Genomic DNA, 14741 nt, shown 5'->3' on the forward strand with positions numbered 1-14741 from the left:
ACCCTTGTCCCCTGCATTGGCAGGCGGATTCTTAACCACTGCGCCACCAGGGAAGTCCCAGCTTGGAAATTTTTTTTTAATTACTGTATCTTTGAAGACTTCTAAAAGGAATTTAATTGGCTATTTCATCTCAGATACCTGAGAAGCGAGGTCTCAGTCCTAAAGAGGTCGTGAGGAACCAGGAGTAGCGTAGCTTGAAGCTAGCAGAGGTGGTGACTGTCCACACATTCAGACACACGCCACACAAAACCTCCATGAGGGCTCCCTGACGTCCCCACGTGTGTGGGAGGAAGTACGTCCACTCACACCGGTGCCTGCCGAGGAGGATTTGACTGTTATGTGTTGTAACTGTTCTCACCAGCTGATAAAGGTCATAAGCCTTGGCCCTGGGACCCCAGACCCTTCTTGGGGTCTTTACATTCCTTCCTGACCAATCAAACTTGTTTTATCCAACCACGTACATTCTGCCTCAGCAAGTGCTCGTTTTCAATTTTTAGCATGACCACTATGAACTAGAACTGTAACATTCTTGATTTTTTTTTTTTCTTGCCACTCTTCTCAGTAAATATCTTCGCTGGGGGATGTTCCCTTGCCTGGCAAGTTAATAAACTCGGCCCTTTATTCCCGCTGTCGTGTCTTTACTTTGCTTGCCATGTGAGCTGCAATCCCACACTTCACTGCATGGTCTCCTCACAGGTCAACACAGAACCCACACACCAGATGCCGGACAGTTACTCCAGGTTTTACACTGATACACTCATCCATGCAGAGCTGCAATCAGTCTCATTCATACATTCCTCGGGAAATTTACATAAATGCCAGCCTATTTTCAGACAGATTGATATCTTAATTTAGCCACCTAGCATGCAGATATTTGACCTCTACAGAATACTTAAAACTTTCCCTCCTGAGGTTCACATTTCTTATAAAGCTCATCCATGGGACTTTAGGTAAATGTTCAGCTGCATCTTGGATGTGCTTTGCATCTAATAGTTGCTAACACCAAAGACACACACACACACACACAAACACACACACACACACACACACACACAAGTATGCATTTGTCTCTGAAGAGCTGCCTTTAATGTCCTGTTGAAGCCAAAGAATCAAAATTTCAAGACAGTGAATTAAATTTGCAGAATCAGGGCTCAGGAGCGGTAACATTCCAAACAGGAAACTACTCCAATTACAACATCCTCTGAATTATGATCTCTGCTTCCTTGCTGCTTTACCTACTACCGGTCTCCCCAACAGCCTGCTTACTGTCTACAGCAGCAGTTCCAAAAAACACTACTCAGGGTTTTCTTCCCCCATGGAATGGAATGGGGGCAGATCCCTTATGATCAGCTAGAGAAAATGAATCTGAAGCCAGGACCCCAAAAGGAAGCGCTCACCACTCGTTCTCTAACCACTCCCCACTTCCTTCGCAGACCCCCAGCCCCAAAGGGGTGGCCATCACAGGAATGAGGCTAATCACACACCAGGAATTGCTGCTTCCCAGCTGTCCTGGAGCCTGGCATGGACAGATCCTGTGCTGGGTGCTCTGCGCTTAGCCTGGCTGATTTTATTACCATGTATGAGTTACAAATGTAAGGCAATAAATACAGGAAGAGGACAGTGTAGTAAGACAATGATCTGGAGGTTCCTCCCACCAGCAGTGTGCCCTGCCCTTGGGGTGAATTATGTCCTGTGGTGATGAACTAAATGTTCCCTCCACGTTTCCTATGAAGTTCTGTTCTTCAGGGTTGAAAACCAAGCCCTGTCCCACCAGCTCTACTTATTGCATTTACCCTGACGTATAATTTATTCTTCCTTGAGTATCAGAGGCAGTTTCCCACCAAGACACAAAGAAGCGTCCTTAGTGGGAAAGGGAAGATCTTTTCTTCTTTGCATGATGTGGGTGCTTATGCAAGGGAGGGAGTGGGCTTTAGGTTTTCGTGACATGATTTCGTGTGTGTGTGTGTGTGTGTGTGTGTGTTTCAGATCAAATGAGGTTTTTGTTTTCTTTATCTTTGTTTTAAAAATCACAATGAATGGTAATTAGATTTATCATGGTGATCAATTTGAAATGTATAGAAATATCAAATCACTATGTTGTATACCATAAATTAACATAATGTTGTAGGTCAATTACACGGCAAAAACAAACAAACTCATTAAAAAGGTCAGATTTGTGTAGAACTACCATGTGACCCAGCAATCCCACTACTGGGCATATACCCTGAGAAAACCGTAATTCAAAAAGAGTCATGTACCAAAATGTTCACTGCAGCTCTATTTACAATAGCCCGGAGATGGAAACAACCTAAGTGTCCATCATTGGATGAATGGATAAAGAAGCTGTGGCACATACATACAATGGAATATTACTCAGCCATAAAAAGAAACGAAATTGAGCTATTTGGAATGAGGTGGATAGACCTAGAGTCTGTCATACAGAGTGAAGTAAGTCAGAAAGAGAAAGACAAATACCGTATGCTAACACATATATATGGAATTTAAGAAAAAATAATGTCATGAAGAACCTAGGGGTAAGACAGGAATAAAGACACAGATCTACTAGAGAAGGGACTTGAGGATATGGGGAGGTGGAAGGAAGGGTAAGCTGGGACAAAGTGAGAGAGTGGCATGGACATATATACATTACCAAACGTAAAATAGCTAGATAGTGGGAAGCAGCCGCATAGCACAGGGAGATCAGCTCGGTGCTTTGTGACCACCTAGAGGGGTGGGATAGGGAAGGTGGGAGGGAGGGAGACGCAAGAGGGAAGAGATATGGGAACATATGTATATGTATAACTGATTCACTTTGTTATAAAGCAGAAACTAGCACACCTTTGTAAAGCAATTATACTCCAATAAAGATGTAAAAAGAAAAAAAAAGGTCAGATTTGTCGATACGAGAGGCTGAAGGTGGAGGGAGGGGAATTAGAGGAAGGAAGTCAAAGGTACAAACTTCCAGTTATAAGCTAAGTAAGTACTAGGATGTGATGTACAACATGATAAATATAATTAACACTGCTGAGTGTTATATATGGAAGTTGTTAAGAGATCAAATCCTGAGTTCGCATCATAAGAAAAACATTTTTTATATTTCTTTAATTTTGTATCTATATGAGATGATGAATGCCCAGTAAATTTACTGTGGTGATCATTTCATGATATATGTAAGTCAGATCATTATGCTGTACACCTTAGACTTATACAGTGCTGTATATCAATTATATCTCAATAAAACTGGAAGACAAAAATAAAAATAAATTATGAAAGAATAATCTTAAGAAATTAAAGAAAGAACAGCATAAAATAAACTTAAAAAGGAGGAAAGATATACTGAAGATAAAGAAATAAATGAATTAGAAAATCAAAGACCAAGTAGATTTGAATAATAAAAACGAAACCTGGTTCTTTCAAAAGAGCAATAAAATAAACAAACCTCTGGCAAATCTGATTTTAAAAGATCACACAAACAAATCAGAAATGTTGAAGAGAGCATAATCACATATACAGAGGCTATGTGAAAATTAGATGAGAATACTATGGCTAACATTATGTGACAAATTTGAAAAATCAAGATAAAATGCCCAACTTTGGGGGTAAAATCACCCCAAAATTATCTCACCAAGGATAAAGAAAAATTGAAAAGACTAATAAAAAAGAAGATTTGACAATGGAGGTAAAAATCTAACAAGCTCAGAGAGTTGTTTGGGCTAGTTCCAAAGACTTTTATAGTAGCAGATAATTCCAACATTGTTTAAATTGTGGCAGAGCACAGAAAATATAGAAAGGTTCTGCAATCATTCTTATGAGGCTAACATATTCCTGAAACCAAAATTTCGTAAGTATAGTTCAAAAAAGAAAACTCACTTAAAATAAGGATGCAAACATTTGAAATAAAATTTTAACAAGTTGTATGTAACTGCTACCTATGATGACATGATAATTAAGAAGGGTTTACAGCAGGAATCCAATGATTGTTCCATATTATAAAACTTATTAATGCAGTTCTCTACAATAATAAATTAAAGGGAAAAGTATCATTTAACCATCATGACATATTAAAACAGTACCAAAGAGCAAAATCTCCTAATCCTGGAGCCTTAACCTGAAGTTCCATCTTCACATCTATTAGCTGTGTGACTTTGGGCAAGTTACTAAATCTAAATTTCATCTCCTCGTTAGTAGAATGAGAGTTTCTAATAGAGATAATCTTAGGAAGAGTTTTGAGTTCCCACTCTCTCCAAAAAATTAAAAAATAAAAGTCATGTTGAGAACATTTTTATAGGAGAGAGGAATGACTATGTCATGCTTAGTATGATTTTCATTTTCCCCTTCTCCTATTTCCTTTTGATATTGTTTTCCAGACATTCTGAAGACAACCATCACTGTGAGCCTTTGTCTTCCTAATCATCTTGTTTCTCTTTTCTATCAGGAAAAACCTCCTCCTTTGCCCTTTTGCATGAACACTAGATTACTAAAAATGAAGATGTGGTCCTAAATCAGTCAAGTGGATAAATGCCTGGGTGAGAATTAGTGGATAAATCTGGAGTCAAAGAAGTGTGATGAGAGCTTTGGAAAGGGTGTAATCCAGGGAACTGCCGACAAAGTACATAGCCTCCTTGTCCTTTTCTTTTTCTCTGCTCTGAGTATTCTCTGTGCTCTAGAGGTCCTATGGATTCAGCCCTCAAACAATTGGCAGAAAGGTCCCTCATAATGAGAAGAATTTGACTCCATCTTTGTCCTCTGTTTCAAACACTGACCCAACTGTTGTATCTTAACCATGGCTCCTCCTTTATTATCAGGAACTTCATGTTGCTGTCTTGTCTATTAACTGGAACAATGTACTAACTAGTAGAGACATGGTAAGATCAATTAACAGAGGTAGGATATCAGCCTGAATACACCTGTTTGTATGCGTAGTGGCAATTAGCTACACTAGTTTATCAGCAGTCACACCTGATTAATCTTCTGCTTGATGGTAAATGTCAGGAGATACCTGTGGTCACACAAAATAAAGATCTTTCTTATAGAATTCTAACTGGTCCATTGAATCTTTTTTCTTGGGTTAAGTAGGATTATGAGTGAAATGAAACTTTGTGAATATGTGAAATTCAAATTGTAAACTATTTGAAACCTGATTCAACAGTTATATATTAATAATATCTTAGGCAATTGGGAATAGAGCAACTTGAATAGTGGCTGAATGTGAATACATATGTAAGTTGAGAAAAGAAAGGAGAAGGAGATAAAGAAGGAAAAATTAAGAGAAGGAAGAAGAGTAAATGTTTGCGAAGTAGGGTGGGAATTAGAGGTTTATGGAAAGTGAGCCACCTCAAACTTCCACAAATCTTCCCAGAGCACAATTTGCCATGCCTGAATCTCATACAGACACATCTACAAGGAATAATATCCAGGTACTATGCCAGACACCTTCCCTTAGATCTGTACATTAGTCATGAACTGAATCTTCATGGCAGAGAAAGAAATAGTCTTTTACCATTTACTAAACAGTAGGAAAATACAGACTGACAAATTCATAAAGATGTTTTAAAAATAGAAATCAGGAAGTTAGGATTAACATATACACACTACTATGTATAAAATAAATAATCAACAAGGACCTACCGTATAGCACAGGGAACTCTACTCAATACTCTGTAATAACCTATATGGGAAAAGAATCTGAAAAAGAATAGATACAGGTATATGTATAACTAAATCACTTTGCTGTACACCTGAAACTAACACAACATTGTAAATCAACTATACTCCAATATAAAATAGAAATTAAAAAAATAAAATAAAAACAGTAACAAAAAATAGATACATGGATGGGAGGGAGGATATCAACTAGTATATGGTTCTTCTGCAGAACAATCTAGCAATACAGATCTAAAGCCTTCAATATTTATATTATTTGACCTAGTGATAAACCTTGAAGACATTATGCTAAATGAAATAAATTAGTCACAAAAAAAACAAACACTATATAACCCTACTTATATGAGGTACCTACAGTAGTCATATTCATAGAGACAGAAAGTGGAATGGTGGTTGCCAGGGGCTGGGGGAGAAGGGAATAAGAAGTTATTATTTAATATACAAAGTTTCAGTTTGAAAAGATGAAAAAGTTCTGGAGAGGGATGGTGGTGGTGTTTGCAAAACAAGATGAAACGCACTTAATGCCACTGAATTGGACACTTAAAAATGGTTAAAATGGTAAAGTTTCTGTTATACGTATTTTACCACAATTAAAAATTCTTCTGAACATTAGGCAACAGGAAAATGGCCAACATGGGAGAAACAGTAGCAAATATTTTTCAGATTTTCTACAAAAATCACTGTAAGCACATGTAAGGAAGAGAAGATCAGAAGGTTATTCCAAAGCACAAGATGTTAGTAGACATTATTTCCAGGTGAGATTATGAGTGATTTCCTTTTTCATATTTATCTGTATTTTCTAAATGTTCTAAGTAAATATACAGTATATTTATAACTAGATAATAAAATAAAATTTAAAAGCCCACCTACTACATCTCTATCCTCTTACCCTGCTTCATCATTATAGTAATGGCACTTATTACTACCTGAAAGTATATTGTCTCTTTATTTGTTTCCTTGCCATAGTCTGTTTCCCCAGGTAGAATGTAAGTTCTCTGAGGTCAGAGGCATCTGCATCCTTTATTCTTGAAGAGTTTCAGGCACTTAATGAGCACTCCATAAATACTCAAGTGAAGGAGAACAAGTCAAAATGAATGGATGAGGGAATGAACAGAAAATCAGTCATCCTCAAGTATGGACAGTGGCATTCCTTTCTCCTGTAGCCCCATTCCAGTCACCTGGGGTAGCGATCCTCTTCCTCCCACCTGTAACCAGCTCAGGATTGGAGGAAGGGCTTTCTCCAGATTAAGCATCATCAGAATGAAATAAAACCTGAAATGTGTCCAAATTAGGGCTAAGAGAGTAGGAAGTAATCTAGAAACCCTCTCGCTTAAAGGATAGTTGAAGGGCCTGAGAATGTGAAAGAGAAGGCTTAAAAGGGAGGGAAGATGTAGCCATTTCCAAACCCTGGAAAGTAGTCAGGTGGAGTCATGCATTTACTCCATAAATATCCATTGAGCCCCTTCCGGGTGCCAAGGACTGAAATAGGCACCAAGAATACAGAAAAAAAAAAAAAGAAAAATAGAATTAGATTTCATCTGTTTAACTCCTGAGGGAATACCAAGGATTGGTGAGAAATTTGGAAAGACAGATTTGAATGCATTGTAAACAAAAGAGTCCACAATAGCATTTCTGAAAGATCATTTCATGGAACCCCAGAGATGCATGGAATGTTCTTTTATGTTAAATAAAAAAAAGAATTCTGGGGCCAAACAAATTTAGAAAATCTCAAGATGAAGTTAGTGCTTTTTCAACTATAGCACAGGACTTCTCAGGGTCTTTAATACCGTACATCATTGTAAACTGTGACTCTCCTAAAGAGCGTATGATTCCTTTCCCCAAACCTTTTGGTCAAGAGGACAATTTTTCAAGGCCTCGGACTTCCATAAGATGAGCATTAGGAAAAGCTATCCTCTCTTCATAGTGAGAACATTCACCTGTGGAAACGGTGGCCTGTGACCATGGATGCAGACAGGCACTGCAGCTTGCCCCTGAGACACATACTGGCACCACACACCGCAGATGCCCAAGTCTTCATCCTGAATCACTCCTATAAATCCAGTCCTCTCACCTCACAATTTTCCCAGTTACCAGTCTCAGCACTCAATTATTCCCCTTTCCATCCTTGCTTTGAACCTGGCCTTAAAGAACCATGCCTTGTGTTTCTGCTTCTGACTTGTGCTCTGTGTAATAATGATTCTGGTTCTTTCCCTAAGCTGCCGGGGGCCACCCTGGGTAAGGGTCCCCGGGTTCAACTCTTTCATCCAGCTCACCTTACATGGAGGAGGGAGACCCAGACAAGGAGTAAGAGTTTCTTGTGTCAGGGATGCCATAAATGGGGAGAGCTTGGGCTTGCTGATGTGGAAAGTTTTTCCCTGTTCTTATTTTCGGCTACTTCTTCGACAGGTCTGAGATTCTGTAATGTCCTATTTCTAGACATTATTTTAAATACATTTAGTATCTGGGAAACCAGCTATCTCTCTGACTCCATCATCTTGTCAGTTCTCATACGAAATGCAGATGCTCCGCCACACAACTGAGAAATCTTTCACGTGATGAGGCAAAGCTACTCATCGAAGGTCACTGGGCTTTGGTGTACCTTCCAGCCTTATGTATAAAAACCCACGATGCCTTTGAAACCTTGCATGAAATTCCTGTGGGGAGAAACTCTTGTGACTTTAGACTATAGTCCTCAAAGTCTGTCCCAGTTTTGTTCTCTTACCTTGTAACTTGGGTTCTCATTCCAAAATCCAGTGACCTCATTGATTGTAGCACCTCAATACAGCCCATGTACTGGAATAAGAAAAGAAAAAAAAAAGAACAAGTAGGAAAAAATAGCACAAAGATAGCTCTTAGCTTCAGAGTGATTTCCTGGGAAACACCGTTAATCAGCCCCTGATATCAAATTACATTTGCACACTCAGCCTACCATTGATATTTCTGACCATTAATGGACACAGGCCTTCAACCGCACTTCAGTTATAACACATCAGCTGAATCCAAAATATGATATCAGGAATACAGCTGTCATCCCTGACCAATGTGAGCTCAGAGGTTAAGAGCTTGGGCTCTGGGGCCAGACCATGTGAATCTGTATTCTGGCTCTGCCAGTTGTTAGTTATGGAACCCCAGCAAGTTACTCAACTTCTCTGCATCTCAGGTTTGTCACAGTAACATGGGGATACAATCAGAATTGTTGTGAGAGTAAAATTATTTCCTACAGGTGTTCTAAGAGCAGTGCCTGATACATTCATGCGCTCAGAGATCAGAGGAAGCAAAACTAAAGGTAATACAGGAATATCAAATCTTCTAGGGAGATAAAATAAGCATATAAGTGCAGATAATACAGGACAGTAATATAGGAAGGTCTTATTTTTTTTTGCAAGATCATTTATTTATTCAGAGGGTTCAAGGGTAAGAAAAGTCATGTCCTACACCAGGAATGAGTACATTTAGCTTGAACATGGAGTATTGGAAAAGGCATTGAAACTTATACAGCTAAAAGATGGTTTATATTTAATGTGGCAGCAGCGGGAGCCATCAGGCTGCTGGAAAGACAGTGATGGGATCGTCTGTGTTTGAGGAGCTTTAATGTCAGCAGCAGTACGAAGGTGGGTTCATGGCGAAGAAAAAGTGAGGATGCTCCTGTCGAGAGGGAAGTAATGACAGCTCACACTGAGGAGGGATGGTGGCAGTAGGAAGGAGGGGACAGATTCAAGTCACATCATAGAAATAGAGACTACACCATTCGGCAGTTGATTTGATCTAGAGAATAAGAGAGAAGGATGAGTCAAGAATGACTCAGATGTTTCCAGCCAGGGTAACAGAGGGAACAGTGATTCCATTAACAGAAAAAGGAAAGCCAGGAGAGGGGAAGATGAGTTGGTTTAGGACCCACTAACTGAAAGACACTGGTGGGGTATCCAGGAAATTACAAGCTGATAGTTGAAAATTGGATTCTGGAATCATGCAGAGGCATTAAGTGTAGGGACTTAGTAGTCTTCTGTGTAGCTTTGCCAGGTGATGCAGTGGGAGTAATCCTCTTAGCAGGGCCTCAGTTGACGAGGGAGAGTGTTTCTCTGAGAATGAGCTCGGAAATGTTATGAGAGCCAAGTGGTCTGATTGAAAGTGATCTGTAGGCTCCTTGGAAAAGATCTGCTTCCTGTTTAGCTTTCCTCTGGAAGCCTTGCAGCCTCCCTCTGCTTGTGGAAAGATGGCAGGAGCTGGGGGTGCCTCCCCAGATACTTCTTGCAGTATTTCTCAGCGAATTCTACAGATTTCACATCCTAAGAGGAGGTCAGTGCACCAAGTGTTGCCTAGAGCCTCGTGCAGGGTAGAGCGTGCTGGCCAGGACAATTACCTGGCCATTCTCAGCCAGATTCCTGTTCATCACATCCCTCCTGCGGGATCTAGTATTGAGAAAAAATTTTTTTAATATTTTATTCTGTCCCAATCACATTTAACATCCCAAGGCTTGAGTACCTCAAGGAAGTAAGCGATGTCTAGAGATTTCTGTTCAATAAACCATTAGATGTAATAGGAAAGGAAAGCTAGATGTAGCACGGTATTAAGCCCATCTCAAAACTGTCATGAGGGCTTCCCTGGTGGCACAGTGGTTGGGAGTCCGACTGCCGATGCAGGGGACACGGGTTCGTGCCCCGGTCCGGGAGGATCCCACATGCCACGGAGCGGCTGGGCCCGTGAGCCATGGCCGCTGAGCCTGCGCGTCCGGAGCCTGTGCTCCGCAACGGGAGAGGCCACAACAGTGAGAGGCCCGCGGACCGCAAAAAAAAAAACAAAAACAAAAAAACACTGTCATGCAAGGAGATTGCAACGGTCCAAGCTCCATGTTGAGAGTGGACTGAAAAGAAAGTTTTCTCCTATCCTCACTGGCTGCTCTGGCTTTTCCTGCCTTTCCGTGTCTCCTTCCATTCCAGAACTTAGCACCTGCTCCCCTATTTCCTGCATCCCTCAACCTGGAAAGAATGGGCTCCCCACACAGGTCGGGGAAACAGGTCTAGACTATCATCCAATCCCCCCAGGAAGCCTTGTTGGTGCAGAGGTGGGTGTCATCTTTCCCTTCAGCTGTAAATTTTCAATTTAAGACCAGGTGATACAGCCTATCCAGGTACAGTTTTTGAAAATGTGACGAAGCACCTCCAGTTTTCACACTCAGCCAGAGTGATTTTTAAAAAATGAATATCAGAGCTTCCCTGGTGGCGCAGTGGTTGAGAGTCCGCCTGCCGATGCAGGGGGCGTGGGTTCGTGCCCCGGTCTGGAAGGATCCCACATGTCGCGGAGTGCCTGCGCCCGTGAGCCATGGCCGCTGAGCCTGAGCGTCCGGAGCCTGTTGCTCCGCAACGGGAGGGGCCGCGGCGGTGAGAGGCCCGCGTACAGCAAAAGAAAAAAAAAAAAAAAATGAATATCAGGCCATGTCCCTCCATTGCTTAAAACCTCTGGCATTTATTATCAGAACAAACTTGTTGCCATAAAAACTTAAACGCTGTGTTTTCTGACCCCTGTTTACCCCTCCAACTCCATCTGTGTCACTCTGCCCCTGCGCACTTTGCTGCCACCTTGGCTTTCCTTCTATTCCTCAAATACACCCAACACTTTCCAAATACAAGGCCTTCCTTTGCACTTGCTGTTCCATTGCCAGCTCTGCCTAGCTCTTCCCCCACTGCACTGCAGGACTAACTCCTTTTTGTCCTTCAGGTTTTAATTCAAATGTCACTGCCTCAGAGGCCCCCTCCTGTCACCCTTCATCACAGTCCCTCATTTGTCATTTCATGCCACTATCAGGTTTACTTGTCAATTTGCTTGTTTCTTACCTGTCTTCATTCCCTTGGCCATAAGCGCCGTAAGAGTAAGGACCATGATCGCCATGGTATTTCCAACACCCGGCACAACGCCTGGGCCACAGCGAATGCTATAGAGTTTGCATCCAACAAATACTGGATGAAAGAGTGGAGAAAGCTTCTACTGTTCAGCTCCAACATGAGCTTTAAAATGAGCAGACAGAGGTGAAGGTCTGACCGTTCTCCCCATCCTGGGGGATGAGTGAGGAGGACAGAACTGAGGACTCAGAAAGAGACTCAAGAGGAAGGTGGGGAGAATGGGCCCAACTCCCCAGGTGTTCCAGGGCTGGGGGGTGTGGTCACGGGGAGCGCCCTGAGCGATCAAGTTGATGGTGGGGACTCCAACTGGGAGGAGAGTAGGCTGCGGATCTGAACAGGATGCGGAGAAAGAGGCAAAAGAATGTCAGCTGGGACAGAAATGCTCCAAGGCTGATGAAGCTCAACGGCCACATGAGGGAGGGTGTCAAATGGTGCCGTCCTCAGCCCAGTGAAGTGAAGCACCCATGGTGGGATTCTGGTTAACGATGCGGAGAGGGGTTTCTCGTAGAGAGTGGGAGAGCAAGTCAGGGAGGAGGGGAATCTTCCAAGGTTTTGTTCTTAATCACCTTATGCCCTTCCTTCTAAGGCAGCCCCAGGCATTGCTTCCGACCCCCGCCCCTTCCTCGAAACCTGTTTTGCTTCACACGCTTGTCTGTCATCAATGGCACACCTGCTGCCAACCTCCCTGTGATAAACGTGAATCCTAGCCTGAGGTGATCGTGACAATAAGCACATTCCCCGCCGACCCTGGGCACATGAGGAAGAAGCCACTCTGGGCAACGTGAAGGGAGAAAAGCAATGCCTGATTTTTTCCACAATGACCCTGAAGCCCAGATGCAGCTGGTCTTCCCTTTGACTCATTCAGTCCATTCCACTCCGAAACCATCGCTGTGTGGAAGCAGAGAGAGGGCAGTGCGTGAAAAGAATCTGTCTGCATCTCCATTCAGGTACCTGATGACTGCCCAAGCGGAAAGCGGCTGAATGTCCAGGCCCGAGGGATGAGGAGTTCAGTTTGTTGATTTCAGTATAAACTAGAGATGATAGTACCTCCCATTCATTTATTAAATGTAGATCTGCATAAGACATGCTCTCTGTTCTTAAGAAACCCATTCATTTATTAAATTCACTTATTTATTCATTTATTAAATGTAGATCTGCATAAGACGTGCTCTCTGTTCTTAAGAGACCCAGCCCCGTGAGGATAGGCCAACCATGAAAGAGATGATTTATCTTTTCTTTCTATGAGGTTAGTCATTGTTAATTCCATTAAATAGATGAAGAAATTAAGGCCTATTAAAGGGAAGTGCCTGGCTCGGTTTCATGTATTCAGTGAGACTGAATCAGGGCTTATTCTGGAGGCCACAGCCCATTTCTGGGAACCTTTGTGTGAGCCTTGTGGAACAGGAAAAGCGAAAAGAAAAAGAGTCATCCAGCTGCTCCCACTGACTCTTCCTTTGGTCTTCCCAGGTGTGTAAGAAGGTAACGAGCCTGGGGGCCCCACGGTAAGAGCAGGCATGAATCCAAGCTCTTCAGGGACCTGCAGGAGGTGGCACATGAGGCAGAAGACACTCCCTAGTTCCTGACCCTGTGATGAGAAGAGGACACTGAAGAGCTTTATTAGAGGCACCAGGAGCGGCGAGAACGCGGCGACACTCAGACAACCTTCCCATTCAGCACCCGACAGACGGCTCACCTAGCTCCCGGCTCACGCGCTCCCTTCGTGCCCCAAGGCACTCATAATATTTTGTACTGTCTGAGCTTCAGCCGCTTGCTTCCAGGGAGAGATGAACAGCCTATTCATGGCCTGCGTATCTTGGGTTTCGCATTCCAGAGAAGAAATTACTGCAGTTTTCAGAGAAAAAGAATGAGAGCTAACTTATGGGAAATTTTCACCTGACTCTTACAGAAGGATGACTTCAAAAGACCTAAAGAAAAAGGATATATACTCTTATATCCTCAGAAAAAAATGTCTGCAGGATACATAAGACACGGTTAACAGTGGTTACCTCTGGGAATGGGACAGAGGCAGCCTTTTACTTTACATTTTTGTATTGCTTATGTTTGAAAATAAGTAGATGGTATTATTTTAGAGTTTAAAAATTAAATAAGGCCTACCACTTAACCTCTTGGGATCACAATTTATAAATTACTAAGTAGAGTTAAATCCCTTTTTTTCAATGGCATATTCCCTTCCTTAGAATGTGCCTGTCCCTGTGCTAGGAGAATGGAGAAATATTGTTCAAAAGAAGGTTAAAGGCATTGGCCCTGCACTTAATAAGATGGGAAGGAATGACACTTTGAAACAATCAGAACACTGAAGAACAGTATATCAAATACGATATGACAAGGGTCTGACCTTCATGCAATAAATGTTCAACAATGGTAGAGGCCACCAATGTGGTCTGAAGACACTGCAGGATTTTTCTGTCACCTCTAAATAACATCTATTCTTTCCCATTTAGAAAAAAATGTTGGGGGGAATGGGGAGAGCCCATTCTCTTCATAACCTTGAGACATTGTCTCCACTTCTTTACTTTCCATTCATGCTTCAACCCACTACAGTAGTTTCTGGTCTCAAGACTCTATTGAAACTCCCTGAGCAAACCAATGATCTCCTCGTCCACTGTGACCTGTTCTGGTCTCCAATTCACCTATCCAGAGCAACTGCCATTGCTGACCTCTAGCCACCTCCTTCTCTTTCCTTGGAGCGTCTCTCCTTGGTTTTCTTGAGAGTATTCTCTGGTTCCCCATCTTTATCCTCTGACTCTTCCTTCTCTGTCTCCTTTGCTGCTTCCTTTTCCCCCACTGTCTTTTCTTTAAACAATGTCCCTTCTCCCGTCACTCTATACCATTGGTTCTTAACTCTGACTGCATATTAAAACGCCAGGGAAGCTTAGAAAATTCTGGTTCCCGAGTTTTACTCCAATCCAATAAAATCAATCCCTACCATGTATACTCCTTTGCCTTCACTTATTGCCTGGATGTTGACGGCACACAGATTTTCAACCCAAGCTCTCTCCCAGGTTCCAGATCTGTATAATCACAGGAATATTCCACTTGCATCTCAAAGTCAACAACTCCAAATTATTCCTCTACTTTCATTTCTGATCTCAACCAATGGTATCACCATCTACCTCTTTATACAAACCAGAAAACGCACCTCTTCCCTTTCTTTCAAAC

The 14741-nt window shown here is 42.1% G+C and overlaps 1 protein-coding gene across 1 annotated transcript in view; it reads right to left on the reverse strand.

Moving 5' to 3' along the window:
- SHC4 (SHC adaptor protein 4) overlaps positions 1 to 14741 on the reverse strand; it is a 134326-nt gene that overhangs the window by 79823 nt on the left and 39762 nt on the right. Inside the window, exon 2 of the mRNA XM_027096670.1 lies at positions 8387 to 8457. Coding sequence (XP_026952471.1) covers positions 8387 to 8457 — 71 coding nt within the window. The remainder of the gene's footprint in view (positions 1 to 8386; positions 8458 to 14741) is intronic.

The sequence above is a fragment of the Aethalodelphis obliquidens genome, unplaced genomic scaffold (genome assembly GCF_003676395.1).
Source record: "Aethalodelphis obliquidens isolate GAN/ISIS:26980383/991018 unplaced genomic scaffold, ASM367639v1 scaffold105, whole genome shotgun sequence".
In the NCBI taxonomy this organism is placed as follows: Eukaryota; Metazoa; Chordata; class Mammalia; order Artiodactyla; family Delphinidae; genus Aethalodelphis; species Aethalodelphis obliquidens.